This window comes from Pongo abelii, chromosome 4 (genome assembly GCF_028885655.2).
Source record: "Pongo abelii isolate AG06213 chromosome 4, NHGRI_mPonAbe1-v2.0_pri, whole genome shotgun sequence".
In the NCBI taxonomy this organism is placed as follows: domain Eukaryota; kingdom Metazoa; phylum Chordata; class Mammalia; order Primates; family Hominidae; genus Pongo; species Pongo abelii.
In genome coordinates, this window is record NC_071989.2 from 143,751,759 (window position 1) to 143,777,928 (window position 26,170).

General features: G+C 44.1%; 1 protein-coding gene across 4 annotated transcripts in view; it reads right to left on the reverse strand.

The window, feature by feature from the left end:
- LOC100439088 (core histone macro-H2A.1) overlaps positions 1–15,131 on the reverse strand; it is a 70,137-nt gene extending 55,006 nt beyond the window's left edge. For 2 of the 4 annotated variants that reach the window (XM_024246877.3, XM_024246876.3), the window contains exons 1-2: positions 12,181–15,131; positions 1,997–2,201 (exon numbers count right to left, since the gene is read on the reverse strand). In XM_024246877.3, coding sequence (XP_024102645.1) covers positions 1,997–2,168 — 172 coding nt within the window. In that variant the 5' untranslated portion in view covers positions 2,169–2,201; positions 12,181–15,131. The remainder of the gene's footprint in view (positions 1–1,996; positions 2,202–12,180) is intronic. The other 2 variants (XM_024246875.3, XM_024246874.3) reach the window with 2 other exon arrangements.
- Between the last annotated feature and the right edge of the window lie 11,039 nt (positions 15,132–26,170).

Here is a 26,170-nt window from a genome sequence, read left to right on the forward strand (position 1 = left end):
CGCCACCCCGTCTGGGAGGAAGTGAGGAGCGCCTCTGCCCGGCTGCCCCATCTGGGAAGTGAGGAGCGCCTCTGCCCGGCCACCCCGTCTGGGAAGTGAGGAGCGCCTCTGCCTGGCCGCCCCGTCTGGGAGGTGAGGAGTGCCTCTGCCCGGCTGCCACCCCGTCTGGGAGGAAGTGAGGAGCACCTCTGCCCGGCCGCCCCGTCTGGGAGGTGAGGAGCGCCTCTGCCTGGCCGCCACCCCGTCTGGGAGGAAGTGAGGAGCGCCTCTGCCTGGCTGCCCCATCTGGGAAGTGAGGAGCGCCTCTGCCCAGCCGCCACACCATCTGGGAAGTGAGGAGCGCCTCTGCCTGGCCACCCCGTCTGGGAGGTGAGGAGCGCCTCTGCCCGGCCGCCCAGTGTGGGAAGTGAGGAGCACCTCTGCCCGGCCGCCCTGTCTGGGAGGTGAGGAGCGGCTCTGCCTGGCCGCCACCCCGTCTGGGAAGTGAGGAGCGCCTCTGCCCGGCCGCCCCCTCTGGGAAGTGAGGAGCGCCTCTGCCCGGCCGCCCCCTCTGGGAAGTGAGGAGCGCCTCTGCCCGGCCGCCCTGTCTGGGAGGTGTACCCAACAGCTCCGAAGAGACAGCGACCATCGGGAGCGGGCCATGAGGACGACGGCGGTTTTGTTGAAAAGAAGGGGGGAAAGTGTGGGGAAAGGAAGGAGAGATCAGATTGTTGCTGTGTCTGTGTAGAAAGGGGTGGGCATAGCAGACTCCATTTTGTTCTGACTAGGAGAAATTCTTCTGCCTTGGGATGCTGTTGATCTATGGCCTTGCCCCCAGCCCCGTGCTCTCTGAAACATGCGCTGTGTCAACTCGGGGTTAAATGGATTAAGGGCGGTGCAAGATGTGCTTTGTTAAACAGATGCTTGAAGGCAGCATGCTCTTTAAGAGTCATCACTACTCCCTAATCTCAAGTACCCAGGGACACAAACACTGCAGAAGGCCGCAGGGACCTCTGCCTAGGAAAACCAGAGACCTTTGTTCATGTGTTTATCTCCTGACCTTCTCTCCACTATTATCCTATGACCCTCCCATATCCCCTCTCCGAGAAACACCCAAGAATGATCAATAAATACTGAAAAAAAAAAAAAAAAAAAAGAGGAAGGGCACAGGGAAAGGTTTTATTACAAAAGAATGCCAACTAAGAGATGCAGAAATAAAAGAAATTTTTAAAATCACTATTTTATAACCACCAAGAAATGAAAAAATAACCCACTATTGTATAACCACCACTGTAATAACAAATTCAGGTAAGATCATCAAGGGTTGCTGAAGCCACTGGGTGAAATACCACGGTACAGGATGTGCAAAAATCCAACAGATACAACCTTAACTGAATGAGCAAGCAGAACATCTCCAGTGACGGGACAAACCACATCAGGTGCCTCTTGACGTGATGCACAGAGAAGGATGCAGCATCTCTGATGCCATTCTCCTAAGAAAATGCTCACCCTGAATCTAATCCTGAAACCAACCCAGATTGGAGGACATTCTGCCAAACAACTAGCCTGGACTCTTCAAAAGTATCAATGTCATGGAAGATTTTTTAAAAGCTGGCAAACTGTTCAAAATTAAATAGGACTAACAAACTGGCAGTCAAATGCAATATATGATCCTGAAATGGATCCTGGATCAGGAAAGAAAACCAAACAAAATTATAAAGTACATTATTGGGACAGCTGAGGAAATTTCAAAATGGACTATGTAACAGCCAAAAATAAATACAGAAATATCTACATATATGCCTGCATGCACACACACAATGAGGGGAGATAAGGCAGATGAGGCAAGACATTAACAACTAGAGAATCTAGGTGAAAATGTTCCTTGTACTCTTCTTGTAACTTTTCTGTAGGTTTGAGCTGTTTCAAAATAAAAGAAACAAAAGTGGTCTTTGGAGAACTATAAGAACTTCTGCAGCTAAGCCAGTGGTGTCTGGGTTGACTGAGGTACACTCACCTGTCAGGTATTCCAGGACAGCGGCCATGTACACTGGTGCCCCCACTCCAATCCTGTACTTGGGGTGGCCTTTCTTGATGTACCGCAGCATCCGCCCCACAGGAAAGATGACTCCTGCTTTGGCAGACCGGGAAGTCTTGGTGGACTTCTTCTTCCCGCCGCGGCTCGACATGGCGGTGGCCCTGGCGGCGGATCAGTGAGCACACTGTGAAGGCAAGAGGCACACCGGTCAGCGTGGCTGGGGACAGCACATGTCCCCTTTCCAGGTACACTCTAGTCCCCTGGAAGGCGCCGGGCCTGCCTGCAGATGCCACTGTCTGTAGCTGCGGGGCCCTCCGGGTCCAGGTGATGCACTACGCTGGAGCAGTTTGATCCCTGAAAAGAAAGGCTTGGCTTTGCACAATTTATACCATGACATCGATTTTATTGGCCACTTCCATTTAAATGTTACACTGACAATGACTGCTCTTAAGTGTCTTGCCATTATGCCCCATGATGAAAAAGGAAATGGGATTTCTTGGCCACATTCTATACACTTGTTTAATAATTGCATTTTCATACCCTTGAGACTGAGGCTGATAAACTTACCGAAGGCTTCATAAAAGAAAAAAAGCTATGACACCTTCCCCTAAAAAGATGATGTAAAGGCAGATACCTAGATTCTCTGATGAAAGCAGTGTCTCTATCTTAGATTCTTTATCTCTGAGAGGCAAGAACAGCTTACAGGAGTCAGTACAGTGTATAGTCAGGTTGCAGTAAGGGGCCCTCTGAGCACTTCTAGTCCACCGGATGGGCCAATCTTAAGAGAGAGAGAGGTGTTTTTCCTTCCTTGCTCCCAATCCCCATCCAGTCACCCAGTCCAGAGGAAAACCCTCCTCTGCACCTCTTGTGGGGCTCTTTCTCTCCACCTCCAGTGATAGGATCCTGGTTATCACTATTTTAATCAAGTGGTCACAAATGTCTCCTGAAAAGATCTCCCTACCAGAGCCCCCTCTCCTCTAATCCACCCTCTACTCCACGGGTGGGGCAATGTGGGTACACACACATCTGAACATGCCCCGGCCCTGGCCTGAAAGCTTTCTGTGGCTGCCGCAATTCTCATGATAGAACCATGACTCTTGGCCTGCCATATAATGCCCTAGAAATCTAGGCCTGGCACACCTGTCCAGCTTTGCCTTGGGCCACCTGTGGTCTAAACTAGTACACAGGGAGCCACACAAAGTTCCCCCCAAATACCCTTCCACTTCTTTTCTCCCTGCCTGGGCAGTGGCTGTTCCCTTTGACTGGGACCTCCATTATCTCTCACACTTGCCTCTGCCTTCTGCCAGCCCTCCCAAATGTTGGGATCTGGCTGTTTCATCCTCAGGGCCCCATGTGCTGCACACCACAGCATTGATGCACATGTGCCCATTCTCCCATCAGACTGCAGGTGGGTGGAGGGGTGCCCCTAACTGTATTCCTACTGTAGCACCATCCAAGGTCTCGAATGTTTACTTGGAGCATCCTGTTCATTTATGCATTTACTTCAGGTACTATGTTGGGCAGATGTGGTCCCTGTGGAACTGGTGGGGAAAAAGACAATAAATAACCCCCTAGTCATTTAAAAGATAAATGTAATGCATGCTTCAAAGGGCCAGTGCAGGGTGCTGGGAGAGGGGATATGAGGGGCCTTGGCCTGTTCTGGGGCCCCCTAAAGTCTTCCCTATGAACATGTTTGCTCACTGAACCAATTGGGCAGGTCTCCCATGTACTGATAAAACTGACGTCAGGCTCCATGGTGTTTGGGGCCTTCCAGCACCAGCAGTCAATGCTGTGACCACTGGAGGCCACAGGGATAGGAGTCCCTGTTACTCTGATGCTCAACCTATACTAGGGACATTGTCAGGACATGCCACAGTCCACACTTAACACCTCTCTAATCCCAGGTGCATCTCAAATCATCTGCCTGACAGAGATGGCTGTGAGGACAGAAGACAGAATTCTGGACACTCTGGGGCTACTGTGTAGACAGGCCCAACAGAGGTAAGATGGCAGAGGCCCTGGCTATGGAGTGATGTTAGAAGAGAAAAGGCCTCTGTCATGAGCGCCCTATCAAGGAGCACCCAGTCTTAACTGCTCACTGAGGGCTAGAGAGACCCAGAAGGGTCTGGGTTTTTCCAAAACAATTAGTTGGATCCCTTCCTTGCTGCGATGAACTCCATTTTAAAACATTCCCTGCAAAAAGGTGTCTGTGCTCACTCTGAGCAGGAAATGATATGTATATATGTATGTGTGCCTGTGTTTTCAGGCAAGGCTGTCATTGGGTTTCCTAGCAGTCTTTTGCTTTACTACAAATGTGTTTCACAGACCAACAACCTGATACCTTTGGACTAAGAGCTTTTAAATCGGAATGTCTCCCCCTTTCAGCAGGGGAGACCTGTGGTCAGTGATGATTAACAGCAGCTCAGCCCTTTCCTACTAGAGCACAGACTTCAGCTTTGTTTCCTAGCTGACCTGCTGGGCATGTCTGGGGCTGCCTATGTGGGAACTGGACAGTGCTCTCCTCCAGAAAGCAGCCATTAGCACTCAGAGACCTGGCAGGTCCTAGACACACTGACTCCTTAAAAGTGGTGCTCCTTGTCTTTCCCTCCTCTGACTCTAGCTGAGTCTTCACATCAACATGCCAGTGACTCCCAGGTCTCTATGCCAGTGCAACACCTGGCTGCTGAGCCTCAGAGCTCTGTTCTGACGGCTGATGGCAAGGGCCCACTTACAAGTCCCATGGGTGCCTTGAACTCCTCCGGGTCTCTCAGCCTCATCAGTGGCAATGTCATGCACCAAACTAGCCAAACAGCAGTGAACCTGGCCCAGACTTCTCTGTCCACCCCACAGCACCCAAGCATTAGCCAAGCTCTGCTGAACCGCCTGCAGAACCTCTCAGGCCTCTTCTCATCACCCTCCCTGCGTTGGTTCAGCCTCTTTACTTCTGACCTATTCTCAACTGCACCAGTCTTCATCCATGGACACCAGAAGCAGCTCTGCCTACTCTGATGATTCCCCGTCAGCCTGAGCTTCTGAGCTAGCCACAAACAGCATCCTTCAGCTACTTTTGGTGGCACTGCTTCCTGTCACCCCAGCCCTGGCTCACATGCCTCAGGCCACCCCTGACTTCTTGAGCCTGTCACACTGTGTTAAGGATGTCTCTGAACACACAGTTCTCCTGCCTGGAATGCCCTTTGTCCTCTTGTCAACTTGCTGAACTGACACTCACAGCCTCCCTCTGCCATGGAGGCTTTGTGGACATGACCACAGCCTGGAATTGCCCACTGCTCCATGTTCCCATAGTATATATATCCCAGCACATGCCTCTCCGACTTGACTGAACTGCAAGCCATTCGATGTGAGGCACTGTAGTCAACTCATCCCAAGAAAGGTCTGAAATATCACAGCTCCTCCAGTGCCACCCTGCCGGCAGAAGAACATCTTCACTTCTCATTCTGAGTCAGGCTCCTGTCCAATAAAGCGGCCTCAAGTCTGTCTGCCCACCAATGGGGTTGTCTTGCAGAGATTCTGTACTTTACCCCTCCCCATGTTCTTCCTGCATTTCTAACTATAGTTCCCCAAGCTGCAGCCACAGCTATGAAAGAATTCTGACTAAGCCATGAAGCCTTATGACATCCAGCAATGTGTGGTGGTTTTCAAAACACCCTTTTGAAAACCAGCTCATAGTTGTGCAGTCTCCAGATAAACCCATGAATGTGCCAGGTCCATCCTGCTCTTCAGAGGTTTATGCAGGTGTGGGTGGCTCCAGTCAGGCACCCATGACAAGGGGGAGAGTGACTGTGAGGCCAATGGCAATTGAGCATTATGATTAAAAACTAGAAGTCCAAAGCCAGACTGACTTGGTTATAACCATGGCTCTGCCACTTACTGGCTGTGCATTTTTGAGGAAGTGATTTAACCCCTCTGAACCTATTTTCTTATCTTTCAAGTGGAGATGATGCTAGTAAGGGCCTCAAAGGGTTGGTGGCAGAAGTGAATCAAAGCATCCATGTAAGGGCCTGATACTCACTCACTAGGCAATATCTCAGTAGTTAACAAAAACAACAATGTGTATAAGATGAAAAAAGGCCATTCTCTTGCAGAACAGATCTTGGACATTTGCACTGAAGATACTGCTAGCTGCTGTAACAGATAAGTCTCTACAACTTATTTCTCACTCCCGAAAAATCCAAAATGGGTTTCCGTGACTGGCTGGTGTTTCTTCTTCACATAGTGATTCATGGATCCAGATGCCTCCCATCTTGTGACCCTCATATCTTCAATGCCTGATTCCCAGGGTTGCCATGGAAAGAAAAAGACCATGGATAATAACCTATGAGGGTTTTAAGGGGCCAGGCCTGCGAATGGGGCACATCACTTCTGACCATGATCCATCAACTAGAACTTAGTCACGTGCCCACAACTAATTGCAAGAGAGGTTGGGAAATGTACTCTGGCTATTTACTCAGAAGAAAGGAGGAAACAGCCAGTCTCTGTCACATGACAAACCAATCTGAACACTGACCCTAACCCCAGGATGAGTTACCAGCCAAAACCCGTTGGGCCCTGTTTGACCCATGTTCTGCATCCAGCATTGTTTGAGAAACAGACAGCCCTACATCATAGACAAAGCAGCTTCCTAAGCACTCATCATCTCTGCAGGGCAGTGAAGCTGGTCACGAGAGAACAGCTATACGGTCTGGTCAAACTGACAAAGATGTGTTCTTCCTTCCTTCAGTAAACCAGGAGGCTTCACTCATGGCTCCGCATGCTTTGAAAACAATGATAGGTCCTCAGGCGACTGTGTCTGTTCATCATTGCACATTAGCTTGACTGCCCTTTTGGCTGTTATCAGCCTAGAAAATGAAGGTTCTGTGATTGATCTTGAAGGGATCTCAGTGGTCTTTATTTCTGCAACTCCTCCAATTATAAATCAATCACAATAAACATTAACCTTGTTTATAAAACCTCAAAGCTTACCCAAAGACAAACTTTTGTAGAGGAGCTGGACGGAGAGATGAGTCAGGCTACAGTGAGAAGCAAGAGAGTCTGACCACAGGCTCCTCAGCAATCAAGATGCGACTGGAGCAACGCAGTCTGTTCTTTTAGCACAGGACTAATCAGAAGGCTGGCTATGTAGACCCCATGAATAAGGTGGACATGAGAACAACAAGCTGTGTACTACTAGGAGGGGCAGTAGGGGCAAGGAACCAAAGTGCCATGGAGGCCCTGCCACACCCTCCTATCCCTTCCCAGCAGGCATCCTAACAGGCTGCTCCCTGCACTGCAAACAACCTTCATTCCCACTGGCACCTTCAGCACACCCAGCACGCTCAGTCTGGACATCTCTCTAGCCCTTTGTCTGGAGTAATCCTGCCTACTGGTCCCAATACCTTCTCTGGCAATGATCCATCAATGTGCTCCCTCTTCTGCATTCCTGCCATGGCCATGCCTTCTGTCAGTCACAGTCTAGTTTGGGGCAGCTGCATGTCCAGACTCCAACCTTGTACACAGGCCCTGTTGACCTCCAACACATCTCTCTATTTGCAACAACCAGAGATCCACCAGGATGAATCTCTCCCTCCCAGTTCCCTCAATGGATGTGTCAGCTGCAGACCCAGGGCCCAGCTAAACGTGCCTCACAATCTCCCTCAGCCTGCCCCTATTCTTTAACATACTCAATTATTTTTCTTAGTCTTGTATACAGTACTCTGCAAATACAGTTTCCAGCCCTTCCTTCCATCATGATTGCCAGTCACTCTAGATCCCATTTACATATAAATTCTGAAACCAGCTATCCCATTCTTAGCACTCAGTGCATGGTATCATCATTGCCTATTTACCTGTCTGTCTTGATGAAACAAACCAATTTGCTCTACTCACCACCGTATCTCCAAGCACCCACCACCCTGCCTGGCACCCGGTAGACACGCAAATGCCAGCTACAAGGTAGCTGATTAGTTGGCACTGACAGTGGATAGGGAGAAAGGAGAGGGCAGCATTTCCAAAGCCCACAGGGACTGGGAGCTATGGCTAGTGGGACACCAATCAAAGACCTTCTCTTGGACATTCATGTACATACACCTGGCAAAATCCCTATAGGAGCCCCGACACTCAAAATTCAGGGAGCTTGTAGAGCTACCTTGGGGATTCTCAGGAAAGGAACACTCCAATTGCCCTGATAGCTGGGCATAAGCCACACAGAGGCCTTATGACTCTGTGACAGTTCTATGGTTCCAGTGACCTCTCCTCCTGCCTCTGGCTCAGTACCATAGACTGCAGGAAAATACTTAACCTTCCTCACATCTGTAAGAGATTGACTCCTGTTAAAGCTACAGCACAGAAACCCCTTAAACAATCAGGGCACTCATGAAACCACTGGAATAGTCAATCATGAAGTATTTTATTATCTAAGCAATGAATACATGCCTATTGATCCCGTGCAATATTGATTAGAACTGCTAGGGAGTTGCTAGTCAAAGAGCCCTATCTCCAGCCCCTGAGGATAGAGGAGTCTGAGCTATCAGTGCTCAAATAACTGCTGATGAGGAAGAACCACCCCATCCATTCTGGCAGCTGGATAAATGCCTGCATATCCACATGCATTTGTCACCTTCCCATCAACTCCAATCACAAAGGCCAACCTGAGACACTTAATTCTGAAGGACGGGACACTAATCCTGTTTACGGCATTCTCTTCCCTCTTCCGTTTACTCCTATCACACCAAATGATTAACGGTGTCACCTGCTGTCATGTCCCCTGAGGCATGTGGATATACTAGACAACCATTGCTCACAGAGCTGGGGTTCACAAGCTGCACTCTGATTGGCTTGGATCAGAGACCTGTTCTAGTATTCTAGCCAATCAGGAAAAATATCTCGCTCCATTCATAAAACACCATATCAAAAAGTGAGCCAGATGATTAAAGAACCTACAGTCCACTCTCAGTGAACTAGGGGATTGCAAACAGAAGAGACAGACCAACTGAGATAGTAAATAAATCATAAACCATGCATTTTGTTCCAGCAGATGTGTCTTACTCCTGTTATGTTTTCAGTGGCAGGAAGAAACAAAACACAAACACAAATGTCATTCACCACAAGCAAGAAACAGTTTTGGGGAAGCTAGTCTGGGACTGAAATTTCACCTCTGCAAACCTATTAGGTGATGTGCTTCCCGAGATGCACTGAAGGAACTGTGCAGCTTGCTACATTTTAACAGCAAGTTACTGCCCGCCTGCTTTACAAAAAAACTTTCCTACATACTCCTCTCTCTTTTAAAGGTTGTGCCAAACTCTTAAGATAACCAGTCTAACAGAAGGCTATTTAGAGAAAAGTTAAAGTGTGGGCTTCAGAGTACAGGACTCTTGATGAGGCTTAGCATGTAGAATCCACTCATTATTTGCTGAGTAGACGTGTTCCCAATAAGAATAAAAAGAACACCTGATTCTGTCTCTCTCCTGCTCAGAAATCTTCAGTTGCTCTAGGATAAAGTGTGGGTCTGACCAGAATCCTTTGTGATTTGTCCTGTTTGTCCCTCCCTGAAGCCTCACCTGACTCCGTACCAGGACTCAGCAATCCGGAGCCTCTGGCAGTTCCCCACATGACCTCTGTTCTTTTCTTCTAAGATGCACACATGGGGTTCCCCAGGCCTCAAACACTTGTCCCCATCTGCCCTCCTTTGCCCAGCCATCTCCTACTTGACCTTTCCAAGCCAGATAAGGGCTCACTCCTGGCTAGGTTACTGTCCCTGCTGGGGGGCTACGTGGGGCCTTCTGCACTGATTTTACAACAGCTACTTGCCTGCCTTCTCCCAAAGTCAGCTCCCCCAGGGTAGGGGCTAGGCATTTCTTAATCACGGCTGTGTCCCCAGTGCCTGAACAGGAGCTGATTCTCAGGAAATCTTTATGGAGAGACTCTGAGACATTGACCTGACAGGTTTGGTCCAAGCAAACAAGCTATACAACTCTTTGGAATGAAGAGTTGACTCACTCAGGCTCACTTGTAAGCGCTGAGGCAAGGCCCAAAAGACCTCTAAACCTACAGAATATGGGAAGGACCCACAGAGATCTGGGCCCCACTCACTCCTGCCCCTTCCCAGCCCATGTTCTAGGAATGGGGCTCTGAAAAGCCTGTCACAAATCCTTGGGGACACGCAAATAAGAATCAGAGGCTGTTGCAATTCTGATGAACAGCACATGTAGAGTCTTGTTGGGTTCTCTGGCTTGAGGTTTTCAGTTTATGCTTTTATTTAAATAAATCTCCTTTAGGTGACTTGGGGCCACATTAGCTCTGAAGGCAGGTCCCAGAACACATGCACTCTGAGCCTCTCAATGGGGAAGGAATGCGAGGTGCTCCTCAAGTTCGCCTCTCTCAGGGACCAGAAGAAACATCAGATGGAGATGTGCCACTCCCTGACACTGGCCCATTTGGTAAAAACTAAACCAGTGGCGTGGTTGTATATTAGAATGTCACATGTGAAGTTCCAGACAATTCTTAAAGTTTAATAAAATGTGAGTTAAATTATGCCTCCTTCTAAAGGCCTGCCTCAAACAATTTTCATTTACACAACCCTCTTAATGCCTTATTTAGGGATCAGCATTAACAATGGTAACAGATCAAAACCAAAGAACAGACTGGAAAGATTTCTCTCTCCTTGTAAAACTAGAAGGGGGAAGAATTTGAAGTCTTTCAAGAGTTTTGTTGTTGTGTTTAAGAAAAAATAAGTTTAAAAACATACTCATCCTCATCAGTCTCTTGTGCAAGACTGAGATGCTGCTGCCCAACTCTAGTTAAATGTGTACAATGGGTATTAATTCCAGTTGCAGGCAAGAGGTGTCCATTTCAGAGTTAACACCTCTGACAACAGGCTTGTAGCCTAAAGGTGGCCTGCAGTAGGTGAATTCCACCTAATTTACACCTCGAGTCTCCCATTCAAACCTAAGACCGTTAAAAAATGCCCGACTCCCTGGAGCAGGGAGCTTTGGAACAAAACACTCCCCTCACCCCCTACTTTAACGGTAAAACCTCAAACCACAAAGGTGGAAGAAAAGAGGGAAGCTAGCAGGAGTGCCCCCTCTAATTGTCTATTCTTATGTGCCTGTGCCGTTTACTGGGTCATTAAAATCTTACAAGGCCTTTATAGTCATTGTAATTGTTGAATTCAAGGTTTGTCCCAGTTGTTTGTACAGAAGTCTCTCACTTTGAAACTCAGAAACATTTCCCCTAACATCTTGTCTAAAAGAACCTTTCAAGCAATGTACTGACCAGCTCCTTGAGTGATCTGTGGCCCCTGCAGGAGTGGGGGTAGGGAGCGCCATGTCGCACACCTGTTGTCAGGTGACACTGCCGGCAGCATCCTGCGCACTCACCTCCCCACTCCACCCCACCCCCAGCGAGGCTCTTTCCTGCTGGCCTTCTCCACCCGGGGAAGCCTACAGCCTTCCGGAGTTACCTTTAAAAAAAAGCAAACCCTTCCTACCACAAAGCAAACAAAAGGCTGATACCGCGACAATCGGGAGCAGCGGGGGTTCCCGTGGCCCCTCTCCAGCCCATCCTTGAACCACTCCCCGACCCGGTCCCCCGCTCCAGCCCGGCTTCAGTTCCGCGAGTAGCCCCCGCCTTCCCCTCCCTGCAGATAGCGAGCCAGACGCCTACACCTCGGCCCCCCGGGGCTCGGGCCCGACTTATTGTGCCGGGGCCGGCAACTCGCGGGCCGGCGGGCGCCTCACCAAAGTACAACTCTGCTCACTGCAGCTCCCGGGTGCCCAGGCCCATGCTGCTCAGCCAGCGCCGCGGGGCCTCCTGCGGCCTCGGGCCTGGCCCGTGAGCCCGCCCCAGGAAGGGTCGCCAGGGTAGGCGCCAGCACCGCCTTTTTCCCACAAAAGCGCCCAGGCGCGGGCAGGGGGATGCGTTTCGAAGAGAAGTTGGTTTCCGGGTTTCTTTTTTGAACAAAACCAAAGGGAATCCCGCGCGGCCCGACAAGGCCTGGGAGGACGTAGTGCACGCGCGAGGACCCGGCGTGGTCCACACCGAACCCGGCTGCCCGAGCCCAGCTAAGCACCGCACCGGTGCGCCCCAGGCCGGGCCGCTCCCGGGCACCCGCGGCCGGACCCGAGCGGCGGGGACAGGGAGTGCGGCAAGGGGGCCCGCGCGGCACTTACGCGGCGGCTCGGTGGCGGCGGCGGCAGCTGCAAGGTGTCTCGGCCTGAGCCCTCCTGGCCGCTCCCGCCTTTTCTCTCCGCGCTCCTCGCTGGCCCGCCCGCCTCTTCGCTTCCCGCCCGCGCGGCCCGCGCTCTCCCCCTCCGCCCGGCGCCGCTGCCGAGTGAACTGGAACTAGTCCTCGCGGCCGGCTTCCCACAATGCACAGCGCGCCGCTCGTCACATCCCTTCGCGGCCCCGAGCGTCCGGCCTCCGCGCCCGCGCCGCCCGGCGCCCCGGCCTTGACCCCGGGCCCGCGCCCTACCCGCTGACGCCGGCCGCTCTGCGCCCAGGCACCAGCCCGCACCCCGGACGCGAGGTCTGACCCATGACCCCGGGGACGCCCAGTGCCCAGTCCTTGGGAAGAACCAGGCCCCGGGAGAGGAGCTTCTTCAGGGCGCGTCCCAGACTCTGCGTCTCGAGTGAACGCCTACTGTGTGCCTGGCTCTGAGCACGGGACTGTCGCCGCCACGGCATCCTTAGGAACCTTCCCACTAACCCAGTGGGAAGGCACAATGGCTGTTACCAGCGATCGCTCTTCCCTCCCCAGTCAATGCCAACTCCCCCCCGCCCCGCCTCAGAGACCCCGCTGTCTTTAGATACAGGCCACCCCAGAGCCCTGCTCTGCCCCAAGATCAATTACTGCGCACCCGGTTCCCCTGGGGTCCTTCAGTTAATCCTCCTCACCCCGAAGTCTGGAACCTGCCTTACACATGGAAGCGGTTAGCTACTTCGCTTCAGCAAAAGTTCACTTTCGGAACCAAGTTGGGAATTACTAATGTAGACAGTGATTCCTTATCATCACACACGTTTTTTAAAAACTGCGGACAGGCCGAAAGAGGAGGGGCCGCCACAAAGCCCGCCACGTCTTCCTAAATTGGTTTACCACCTGAAGGCATTGGTGCCCCATCCCGGCTACTTAAATGGGGGCCTGCCCTCTACTCCCCTCCCTCCAAAGTGTGGAGCCAGAAGCCACTTCTCCATCCAGCTGTGAACTAAATTTGGATAATAATACACATCCCTCAGGGTTGATGTGAAGTTTAAAGTGCCGCTACTGGGGATTATGGAGGTAATTAGAGACCCCCACCCCCACCCCCAGTCCTCAGGCTGCGCGGGAATCGCAGCGGCAGTAACCTCCACCTCACCGGGATGCTTTACACCTTACTTTAAGAGTTTGCAAAACAATGTCCAATACCTGCCATTCATGCATTCGTTAATTCGATTAAGTACTGAGAACGTATTTTGTGTCATGCATCGATTTGGGTGCTGGATATGAAACAGCCAAGAGAACAGGCAGAAATCTCTGCCCTCCTGGAGTTTGCAGTCTCGTGGGGGAAAGAAAGACAAACGGGAGAATGTGTCAGAGGGTCTCCATGCGGTGGAGAAAAATAAGGCGGAGAAGGTGAATAGGAAGTGTGAGATAAGAATGAGGCTCAAATACAAGAGAAGGCCTCTATGAGAAAGTAACATTTAAAGCCTGAAGAAATTGAGGGAAAAAGCCGTGTGGATGTCTGGGGAAGAACTGCGCCGAGCATGAGGAATAGCAAGTGCAAAGGCTAGGGGTAGGAGTGTGTCCAAAATAGTCAACACAGAGCGAGTGTGAGTTTGGAGTAGAATGGGTGAAGTGGAAAGTAACAGGAGATGAAGCTGGAAAAATGATGATGCTTATGATGCTTCTGGTCCCAAAACAAAGCATTACGGATGTATGAGGATTTCCCAAAGAAAAGATGTAAGGAAAGGTGCAGAGACCCTCCCCCACACACCACCTTGTTGTTCCATCCTTCTCTGTGTCTTTGGGCAAGGACTCTCCGTTCTGTGGGGACCACCAGGTGAAATTAAAGTCTACACTCCTCCAAGAGCTGATCTTGGGGCGGCCCCCTCTCCATGCCCCTCCACAGCGTGCCATTCTCATAGAACACACTAGGACCTTTGTCCTCTGGAGCTGTTCAATGCAGCAGCTCTGACCTCATCTTTCTCCAGAAGCCTCCACCTTCTCTCCCCTCTCTCCTCCTGCGCTTTGTGTGTCCTGTTCTTCCACTTCAGTGACCTGTCTCCTCCCCAATCTGGCTCAGAGAGGTGTAGCAGCAGCTGCTGCTGCTGCTATTGCTTCTTCTTCTGTTAAAGGTTTTTTATTTTTTTCCAATGACAAAATAAAGCTATGCTCATTCTGAAAACATGAACAATAAAAATGCTCAAAAAATAAAACTCACTCTACATTCATTGCTAGGAGAGAACGGGCTGCTCCCATTCCAGCCTTTTTATCTAAATCCACTTAATATTAAACATACAGAGTTTCTACTGTATTTAGTGATTGTCACCCGCATTTTAAACTTAATGGTTCTTTATGAGCATTTTACTGGATAGTTGTTCTACAATAACATTACTGGAACTGTTTGGGTTTCCCTTGACCCTCTTAAAAATTATGGAGAACCCTGAAGAGCTTTTGTTTTATAGGTTACATCTATCAATATTTGCTTTATTAGAAATAAAAACTGAGAAAAAGTAAATATTTATTAATTTATTTTAAAAATGTTAACATGGAAAGAAATTATATTACATACATAATGTATTTTAGGAAAATAATTATATTTTCCAAACAAAAATAATTAGTGGGAAGAGTGGCATTGTTTTACAGTTTTGTATGGCTCTTGAACGTCTGGTGTAATACAAGATAGCTGGTTTCATGCCTCCTCCTGCATTCAGTTGGTCACTATATGTTGTTTTGTTTGAAGTATGTGAAGAAAATTCAGCCTTACGTAGATATGTATATGGGAAAGAATAGAGGATTTTAATCGCCTTTTCAGACAATTACAGATATTCTTTTATCATACCACACCAAAATGCAAGAAGGAGTCATTTCTTAAAGGTTAAGTGCAATGTAGAACCTGAAAAAAAAATCAATAAACTTTTGAACTCAGTTAATACATTAAAATCCATTGGCCTATTTTATATCTTGACTGGGTCCTTTAGCTATGCATGATTTGGTAAAAATCATACATTGGTCATTTGGGAAATATCAGTTCACTGATTTATACGGATCTTGCAAATGTAAACACATTTCACTGTACAATATTAGAAAATCACATCTATTAATAGCACCACTGATCTCATCTGAAGGTTTTCGAGTATTGGGAAGTTGTCAAGCTCATGGTGGCAGATACGAGTTTCCCAAAATTGTAATTTCTGCTTGAAAGCTCAAGTTTATCACTGACAACATAATGTCACAGTGATTTTCCTAGAAGTGACAGGTTCATTTCGTTCATTTTCAAGAAAATGTCTACCACAAACAAAGGACCACATTATGACTTTCATGGGCCATAGGCATTTTTGCCTCCATGGGCCCCTTCCTCCACTAAAAAGACAACTGCACTGGTATAAAGACAAATACATTAATATTGTATATTAAAACTGTGCCTCGTGGAGTATTCAGCCCTACATACACACAATTCTGAATACCCATAGTTTGTCTGTCAGGTGTAGCTTCTCCATTAGAAACAGTACTCAGGCCCCCAGGACTTTATGGGCCCACGACAATGTCTTAATTTCTTTTAAAATCAGAAGAAAATGGAAGTTAGTTCTTTTATGTTGAAGAAAATATTTTAATGTATAATGTTAATATATTTGTCTTTCCATAAACACAGTTGTAAAATATTTTTTTTCTATTGTTTTATAGAAGAAGGGACTCATGAAGGTAAAAGTGCCTAGGGCAATGAAAGTGTAACGCAGCCCTGCTGTCAGTCCTTGTTTCAAGAAAAACTAGTGTTCCATGAGAAAAGCAGCTAGTTTAACTCACAGCTCAATTGCACATGTGCTTCTCCTCAAGGTGACCATCCTAGTAGAAATGCTGTATGCATACTTCCCATTTTGTCACGTGGAATATTTTAAAATGTGTTCCAAAGAGTCAGATTTAATAAAATTAATGCTTTTTACTGTTTCATCAGGACATACTTAAGTTAAACTGGCTCTCTATTTTTTTGGCTGTGAGTGCTTGATAATAAATAATAAAATGATGATGAGTACGGGATGATGCCATTGCTGATTTGTGGTAAGTCACCAGCAGTTTTATCCACTATTGTTCTTGCACCATTTGTGCAAAGATCAACACAGGGAAAAGTCAAATAATGTCTTAATGTTAACATGAAAATAGTTGTGACTTTTTGTACCTCCAGGAAGGATCTCAATGACCTTCGGGGGTCTGCAGACTACATTTTGAGAACCACTGCTTCACAACATCCACAAGCTTGGCCATCGTTAATTTAACCAACTCCTTATTTTTTCTTCTTTCAGGCTGTTTCCAACTCTATTATAAAGACATTATGAATATTTTAAAAGATTGGCCAGGTGCAGTGGCCCACGCCTATTACCCCAGCACTGTGTCAGGCCAAGGTGGGCAAATCCCTTGAGGTCAGGAGTTTGAGACCAGCCTGGCTAACAGGGTGAACCCCCATCTCTACTAAAAATACAAAAATTAGCTGGGCGTGGTATGCGGGCCTGTAACTGCACCTACTCTGGAAGCTGAGGCAGTTAATGCCCTTCTTTAAGATAAGTACTGGTGAATAGTTCCCTTAATGAGGAACAACAAAGGGGCCATGGGAAACCATCCTAGAGTGTTTGTAGGAAGGAAGAGGGCTGTATTACCTCTTTTCATGCCTGGAGGCATCTCTGAATTTAAATATTTTTTCCCCTGAGGTTAGAACTGAATTGAAAATACAGGTTGAAGGATTTAGGATACCTGTAGAGCAGTGGAAGTGTGCTCTGCAGACCACTATGGGGTCCCTGAGACCCTTTCAAGTGATCTGTGACCAAAACTATTTTCATAATAATATGAAAGCCTTACTTGCCTTTTTCACTGTGTTGACATTTGCACTGATGACACAAAAGCATTGGTGGGTAAACTGCTGGAGCCTTAGCATGAGTCAAGGCAGTGGACCCAAACTGTACTAGCAGTCATAGAATTTTCACCTCATCACACACACACACACACACACACACACACACGCACACACCCCCCCACAGAAAGAGAGTGTTAGTTCCACTTAAGAATTAAGAATGTCCTTAATGAAACAAATTTTTTAAAATGTAAAAGCTTGTATCTGCTACCATGAACTTGACAGCTTCCCAATACTTTTCTGATGAGACTGGTGATAGTATTAACTAATATGACTTTTTGATGTTGTATTTTAAAATCAGTCAACATTTGGAAGATCTGCATAAGTTAGTTAGCCAATATTTTTCAAATGACCCATGTAAGATGTCACAAAATTATGCATAGGTAAAAATATCCATTCAAAGTGCAAGACAAACCGATGGATTTAATGTCACAGAGTACGAAAAGTTAGTGATGTTTTCAAATTCTACATAACTACTAACCTTTAAGAGCTGACCACTTGTTGAGTTTTGGTATAGAATCAGAGAACAATATTCACAATTATCTGGAAAGAGTACCGTAATATTCCTTCCTTAAAAAAAAAGCAAAATGTCCGGGTGCGGTGGCTCACACCTGTAATCCCAGCACTTTGGGAGGCCGAGGTGGGCAGATCATGAGGTCAGGAGATCGAGACCATCCTGGCTAACATGGTGAAACCCCATCTCTACTAAAAAATACAAAAAATTAGCCGGGCGTGGTGGCGGGCGCCTGTAGTCCCAGATACTTGGGAGGCTGAGGCGGGAGAATGGCGTGAACCCAGGAGGTGGAGCTTGCAGTGAGCCGAGATCGCGCCACTGCTCTCCAGCCTAGGCGACAGAGCGAGACTGTCTCAAAAACAAAAAAAAAGCAAAAAAAAAAGCAAAACTTTTGATGGAAAGAAAAACACCATTAAAAAGTCAAATGACAAACTGGAAGAAAACATTGGCAAAATATAGCACAGATAAGAACTATTGTCCTTGCCTTAGTCTTCTTGGGCTGCCATAACAAAATACCATAGATTGAGTGGCTTAAACAATAGGAATTAATTTTCTCACAGTTATGGAGGCTTGAAAGTCCAAGATCAATGTTCCACCAGTGTTTGGTTTCTGGAAAGGGCTTTCTTCCTTTCTTCCTGACTTGTGGACAACTGCTTTGTCCTCACATAGCGTTTTTTTCCATGGGTGTGTGGGGGTTTATTGGGGGGCTAGAAAGAGAGCACTCTTTGATGTCACTTCTTATAAAGACACTAATTGTGTTGGATTAGGGCTCCATCCTTATGATCTCATTTAAACTTAGTTACCTCCTAAAGGCTCCATCTCCAATTACCATCACATTGCAGGTTAGAGCTTGAACATATGAATCTGGGGGAGACAGAATTTAGTTCATAGCACTCCCTAATATCTTCTGGCCAGACAGAGTGGCTTATGCCTGTAATCTCAGCACTTTGGGAGGGCAGATAGCATGGACAGATAGCTTGAGCCCAGGATTTCAAGATCAGCCTGGGCAACATGGTGAAACCCCATCTCTACAAAAAATACAAAAATTAACTGGGTGTGGTGGCATGTGCCTGTAGTCCCAGCTACTTGGAAGGCTGGGATGGGAGGATGCTTGAGCCAGGGAGGCTGAGGCTGCAGTGAGCTGAGATCATGCCACTGCACTCCAGTCTGGGCAACAGAGCCAGGCCCTGTCTCAAAAAACAAAAACAAAAACAAAAAAACTTCTGAAAATTAATTAATATCTTATTGAAAGATATCCAGAAGATATGAACAACTAATAGGAAGAGATATAAAAATGGTACTTAAAATATGGAAAGATATTCAACTTAATTCATAAAAGGAGTACAAACAGAACCACACATAGAAACCATTTCTTACTTAGCAGATTGGCAAAAGTTCAAAAGCTTGAAACTATATTGGCAAAGCTGTAGGAAACAGGCTCTCTCTCTAATACATGACTGGTAGGAATACGAACTGCTTCAACTCTATGGAGGGAAATTTGACAATATTTAATAAAAGTTATCTCTGCATTTACCCTTAACCAAGTAATTATGCTTTTAGAACTTATCCTGAAGATACATCACCAATGATACAAAAATACATATGTACAAGTTTATTCATTGCCTCATTATTGGTAATTACAAAATATTGGCAGCTACTTAAATGTACAAGCATAGGAAATTAGTTGAATAAACTATGATATAATACATAAAATGAATACTATATGCTGTAAAAAAGAACGGCGAAGATCTCTGTAAACTGATATGAAGTAAATTCCAAAAGATATTGTTAAGTGAAAAAAGCAAAGTGCAAATGAGGTATGCTACATTTTGTGTAAGAAAAAAGGGAAATTAAGAAAACATACCTATATCTGCTTACAAATACAACTAGAAACACAGGAAGGATAAACTACAAAACAATGACAATAGTTACCTATAAGGAGTGAGGGGCAGAAAGAATAAGGAAGAAAGTGACACTTATCTGAGTATACTTTTTTGTATACTTTTGACTTTTAGAAATGTGTTAATGTTCTACATATTAAAAAACTAAAATGACACCTATAAAAAGGAGCAGGGAGAAAATTCCTAAAACATAAAGCAAATTAAAACCAATGAATTGGCTGGGCGTGGTGGCTCACGCCTGTAATCCCAGGACTTTGGGAGGCCGAGGTGGGTGGATCATGAGGTCAGGAGATCGAGACCATCCTGGCTAACACAGTGAAACCCCGTGTCTACTAAAAATACAAAAAATTAGCTGGGCGTGGTGGTGGGTGCCTGTAGTCCCAGCTGCTAGGGAGGCTGAGGCAGGAGAATGGCATGAACCCGGGAGGCGGAGGTTGCAGTGAGCCGAGATTGCGCCACTGCACTCCAGCCTGGGCGACAGAGCAAGACTCCGTCTCAAAAAAAAAAAAAAACAATGAATCTAATTGTGTTTCAAATGAATATCATAATCCCACTAAAAGGGAGAAAAAGAAATAATCCAAGAAATTTATGACCACAGTATTTGATACTCTCAGTCCATGGTAGGGAAGAGGGACAGGGAGGAATTACAAACACATCCTGAGGTATTTTTTTTTTTTTGAGTTTGTTTTTTGTAGTGGCATGGGGAAATCCATTCTAAAATAATTTTGGATGTATTATAGGCTTTAGCAAATGAGTAAATGTGCTGATGTTATCGAGAGCCAGATTTCTCCCTGTGGAAGAAGAGACATACAACCACGGAACGGAGGAAGGCAAGAAAGTACCACATAGGGATGTACTGGAATCAGAAGTAATGCTGTGAACTCATGATTTTTAAAATCAGTATATATAAACATATATGTGTATATGTGCACATGTATATACATACATATGTATGTGTATGTGTATGTATATGTGTATATACATGCATGCATTTCCTAGCTCTGTCTGCTGAAAGGGCCAAGAATGAAAGACATCCCTGTAGCAATAAGCACATCTACTATTCAAATGATCTATTCTTGTGTAAATTTTGGTTAATTGTGTTTTTCTAGGAATTCGTTCATTTCAACTGAATTTTCAAATTTAATGACATTAAATTACTAATAATATTACATAATTCTTTTTTCACGTTCATTGGTCTGTTGTTATAGGTCTTTCTTTTTTTAATTTCTAATACATTTTTTGTGTCTTTTCTATTTTTTTCTTGATCGGTTTTGCCATGGTTTATCCACTTTGTGAGTCTGTTCAAAGAACCAACTTTGTTGATCATCTTTATTGTGCTTGTTTCTTAATTCATCAATTCTATTATTTTATTTATTACCTATTTCTTTCTACTTTGGAGGGGTTAATTTTTTAAACTTTTTATTGAAGTATAATACACATGCAGAAAAGTGCACAAATTCTAAGCGTGTGTAGCTCCATGAGTTTTTCACAAGGTGAATATACCTGTGTAAATAGCACCTAGATCAAGAGACAGAATATTATCAGCATCCTAGGATCTCCTCCTCTGTACCCTCTTTCAGTTTCCAGCCCCTAAAATAGACATTATCCTGACGTTTAACACCACACATTCGTTTTGCCTGTTTTGAACTTTCCATAAATGCAGTCATGCAATATGTGTGTCTGGCTTCTTTTGCTTAACCTGTTATCTTTGAGTTTCATTCATGTTGTTCTATGTAGCAGTAATTCACTCTTTTTTTGTTGTTAAATAATGTTTTATTGTTCTAGTGTCTCTATTTTTGATGAGGTCCAATTTATCAGTTTTTCCTTTTATGGATTATTCTTTCAGTCATAGTAAGAATTATTTGCTTAGCCAGAGATTTTTCTCCGTTTTCTTTTTCTTTTTTATTTATTTATTTATTTATTTATTTATTTATTTATTTATTTTGAGACAGGGTCTTCATCTGTAGCCCAGGCTGGAGTGCAGTGGCATGATCTCCACTCACTGCAACCTCTGCCTCCCGGGTTCAAGTGATTCTTGTGCCTCAACCTCCTATGTAGTTGGGACTACAGGTGCGTGTCACCACACCCAGCTAATTTTTTTTGTATTTTTTGTAGAGACAGGGGTTTCTCCATGTTGGCCAGGTGGGTTTCAAACTCCTGGCCTCAAGTGATACACCTGCCTCGGCATCCTAAAGTGCTTGGATTACAGGCATAAGCCACTGCACTCGGCCATATGTTTTACATTTAAGTTCAGAATCCATTTGAAATTACTTTCTGTATAAAGTGTGAGGCTTAGAGCAAGATTTTTTCTTTTGTATTTTATTTTCTCCTGTGTATGTCTATTTGCTTGAGTACCATTTGCCGAAAAGCTATTCTTCCTCCATTGCATCAGTTTTGCACCTTTGTCAAAAATGAGTTAGGCATATTGCTGTGGGTCTATTTCTGAGTTCTCTGTTCTGTTCCATTGGCCCATGTGTCTGTCCCTCTGCCAATATCAGTCCATGTGTTCATTACTGGAGCTATATATTAGGCCTTAATACCAGGAGAATGGTTACTTCTGCTTTGTTCTTTTTTTGTCAAGATTGTCTTAGCTATTTTAGAACCTATGAGTTTCTATATAACTTTTAAAATAAGCTTGTCTATATCTACAAAAAACCCTTGGGATTTTGATAGAAATTTCATTAAACCTATAGATCAGTTTTGGAGAAATGGACATCTTTACTATGTTGGGTCTTCTGATCCATGGACACAGTATATCTCCCCATTTATTTAGGTATTCTTTGGTTCTTTTATCAGTTAATTGTTTTTTGATAAATAGAAATTTCTAGATTTAATGTAGTCCATCCAATTTATTAGTTTTTTTATGATTAACACATTTTGTGTGCTGTTTAAGAAATCTTTGCCTACCCTCTATCAGTCATCAACCTTTGAGTAAGATAAGTAGGTCATGGCAACCCAACATTTTTACTGTGACAACATTTTACTGTGACATTTTTACTGTGTAAAAAGTTGTGTACTTTAAAAAAAAGGCATCAAAGGGCTCTGGAAGCAACAAGTACAATATGAATTTAAATTGCAAAGGGGGTGAACTGATGATTACTAGCAGCTTCCTTCCCTAGGGGCCTTTTCCGATAATAGGCTCAGACTGAAGTTTGGATCTAACTCACGCGGAGAGACTGTATTGAGGAATAGAACCCAGCAACGCTTTTGGTGGCTGCACAGGATTCCTATGACAGATTGGAGGCTTGCAGAGCCCCCAAACATGTTTGCATTTCCCATAGAACACTTGGTAAGTTCTGAGGCTTGTGTGTAGGAGGCTGAGAAGTCCGGCAGAGTGTTTCTAACAGGCAAAATACAATTTCCTGTAGTTTGGTGCTCAAGAGACAAAGTCCTGCTAGCGGAAGAGATCCTGTCTCAAAAACCCACCCAGTCTAAAAAGACTTCACTACATTTGTCAGATTTTGCAGTTGTATGGAGCATGAGGATACAAAATTAAACTCAACATTTTCAAAGAGCTGAAATGAATTTCCCACAGTCTTTCAAGGGTAAGACACAGAGACCCTCTAGATCTCAATGAAAAAAACAGGCAAAACTTACTTATTTTGACAGTCATAATAGTGATTTTTGTGGGGGGTAACTGAAAGGGATCATGAAGGATCTTTTTGGGTATACGAAAACTGTCATCAATTTTTTAAGACTTGTGTACTTTACTGTATATAAGTTATAGCTCAATTAAAAAAACATTTTAAGAAGAAAGCAGAAAAACGTATCTTTCACACTTTGCAATCCATCTGGAATACAAAAATATGATACAAGATATCATTTTTTCTAATTTTTCCAGCACCAGTTAATGAATAATTATACTTTCCCCACTGCACCGTAGTGTCATCGATCAAGTGACAGTGGATTTGTTTCTAGACTCTCTACTTGTCTTAGCTTGCCTGGACCATCATAACAAAACATAAACTAGGTGGCTTAAACAACAGAAATTTATTTCTCACACTTCTGGAGACTGGGAAATGCAAGATCAAGATGTTGGCTTATTCCATTTCTGTTGGGGGCTCTCTGGCTTGAAGTAAAATTGTTCACATACTCCCTTATCCTTTTAATACAGCATTTGTAGTGCTGTCTTCCTTGTCGTTACTGGTACTGATAACCTGGGATTTCTCTCTTTTGTCTCAATTGATATTTCTAAGGGTTTATCAGTTTTTCAAAGAATCTACTTTTGGCTTTATTTAATTTCTCTATTAAAGTTTTTCTACTTAATTAAATTTCAGCTTCTCTTTCCTTCTTTCTACTTTCATCGGATTTAACACACTATTCTTTTTACATCTTATTAAGATACAAGCTTAGGTAATTCATCTTTTTCACTTTCTAATATATGTAGTTAGAATTATAAATTTTTATCTGATTTTGTTGTATTCTGTAAGTTTTGATACATAGCATCTTCATTATTATTAAGTTCATAATATTTTCTCGTTCAGCTGTAATTTCTTCTTTAAACTCTATATTATTTTTGAAGTATATGTTTGATTTTTAGACCTGTGGATTTTGCTATTTACGTCTAGCTTAATTCAGTTGTACTCAGAGATTATACTATGGATGCTTGTAAACACTGGAATATTGTTGAGCCTCTTTTTGCTTCAACTCATGGACCTATTTTGTCACAAATTTTATGTGCACTTGAAAATAATGTAAATTCTATCATTGTTGGCTGCAATGATTTATATATGTCAGTTAGCTCTAGCTTTTTTAAATTGTGTTTTTCAAACTTTGAATGCCCTTACTGACTTTTTTTGTCTAGTTATTCTATCAGGTTTTGAGAATAGTGTGTTAAAGTCTTCCATTATGACTGTAGGCTTGTCTATTTCTCTTTGGGTTCTGTCAGTTTTGCTTTAATATATATTGAAACCATATTTTACACTGGGTTCTGTCAGTTTTGATTTTATATATACTGAAATCATATTATTAATTATATACTGGGTTCTGTCAGTTTTGGTTTTATATATACTGAAATCATATTATTAATTATATACTGCTATATGTAATATATGTGTGTGGCATATTCCTAGTGAATTGATCTTCTTATCATTATGAAATTTTCCTTTTTTAGTTTTGATAATGTTTCTTGAAATTGATTTGGTCTGATGTCGGTATTGTTATATCAGCTTTCTTTTAGGGTTTGTATGGTCTATTTTTCCAATCATTTGTTTTAAAACTTTTTGTTTCCTCATATTTAAAGTTTGTCTCTTGCAGTTGGATTAATATCGCCATCTTACCATTGGATTTTTAATTGGCCCAGCTGTTTTATTTTATTTGTTATTTATTTATTTATTATTTATTTATTTAGAGACAGAGTTTCGCTCTTGTTGCCCAGACTGGAGTGCAATGGCACGATCTCGGCTCACTGCAACTTTCACCTTCCATGTTCAAGTGATTCTCCTGCCTCAGCCTCCTGAGTAGCTGGGATTACAGGCATGTGCCACCACACCCGGCTAATTTTGCATTTTTAGTAGAGACAGGGTTTCACCACGTTGGGCAGGCTGGTCTCAAACTCCTGACCTTAGGTGATCTGCTTGCCTCGGCCTCCCAAAGTGCTGGGATTACAGGCGTGAGCCACCAAACCCAGCCAACCCACCTGTTTTATATTCCTTTTTCTCATTTCTTGTTTTCTTTTGGATTAATAAAATGTTTTTAATATTCCAGTTCTTTTGATTAATTTGTTGTTTTACAATATGTTACTATTCTTATAGGAGTTGCCTTAGATATTACAAGTTGCATCCTTAACAGTTACCAAAAAAATAGTAATTTCAACACTTCAGAATATTTACAATAAGTATTCAGAAATATTTTAACTTCATTATTCTCCCAACTTTTGCATTGTTTTCATGAATCCTAAATCTACATATATTTTAAATTCCATAAGACATTACTTAGGACTATATTGTACAATTGTATAAATTTATGTTTATCCACATATTTATACCTTTTAGTGCTCTTTATTCCCCCTTGTGTATGCATGCCTTTATGTGAATCATTTTTCTTTTTCCTGGAAAATTTACCATTAGTGTTTCCTTAAATAAAGGCTTGCAGGCAAATAATTCTCCTAGTTTTTGTTTGTCTGAAACTTCTTTATTTCACTTTTGTTAACAAGAAATTTATTATGGAAAAATTTAAGCTTATACAAAATGAGGAGAACATAACTAACTCACATGTATTCATCTCCTAGCTACAACAATTCTCAAATTATGCAATTCTTGCATCTCTATACTCCAACAGCTCCTCCACTTGATGATGTTGATGATGATGACTTTTAGCAGTTCTTTTATTTTAAGGTAGAATGTACATACATGAAAGTGCAGACATTTCAGCTGTATACTTTTGACAAATGGATGCACCACTTAATGCCTCCTGTGTCGTGATACAGAACATTTTTGTTACCTCAAAAAGTTCCCTTGAGTACCTTGTCAGTTAATCCCCATGCCCAGAGGCAATTACTGTTTTAATGTTTTTCACCTCAGATTGGTTTTGCCTGTTTTAGAACTTCAAATATATGGAATTATACAGTATGTTTCTTTTGCGCTCAGTTGGTTTTGTCCAGCATAATGTTTAGGAGGTCAATCCATGTTGCTGTGTATATTAATAATTC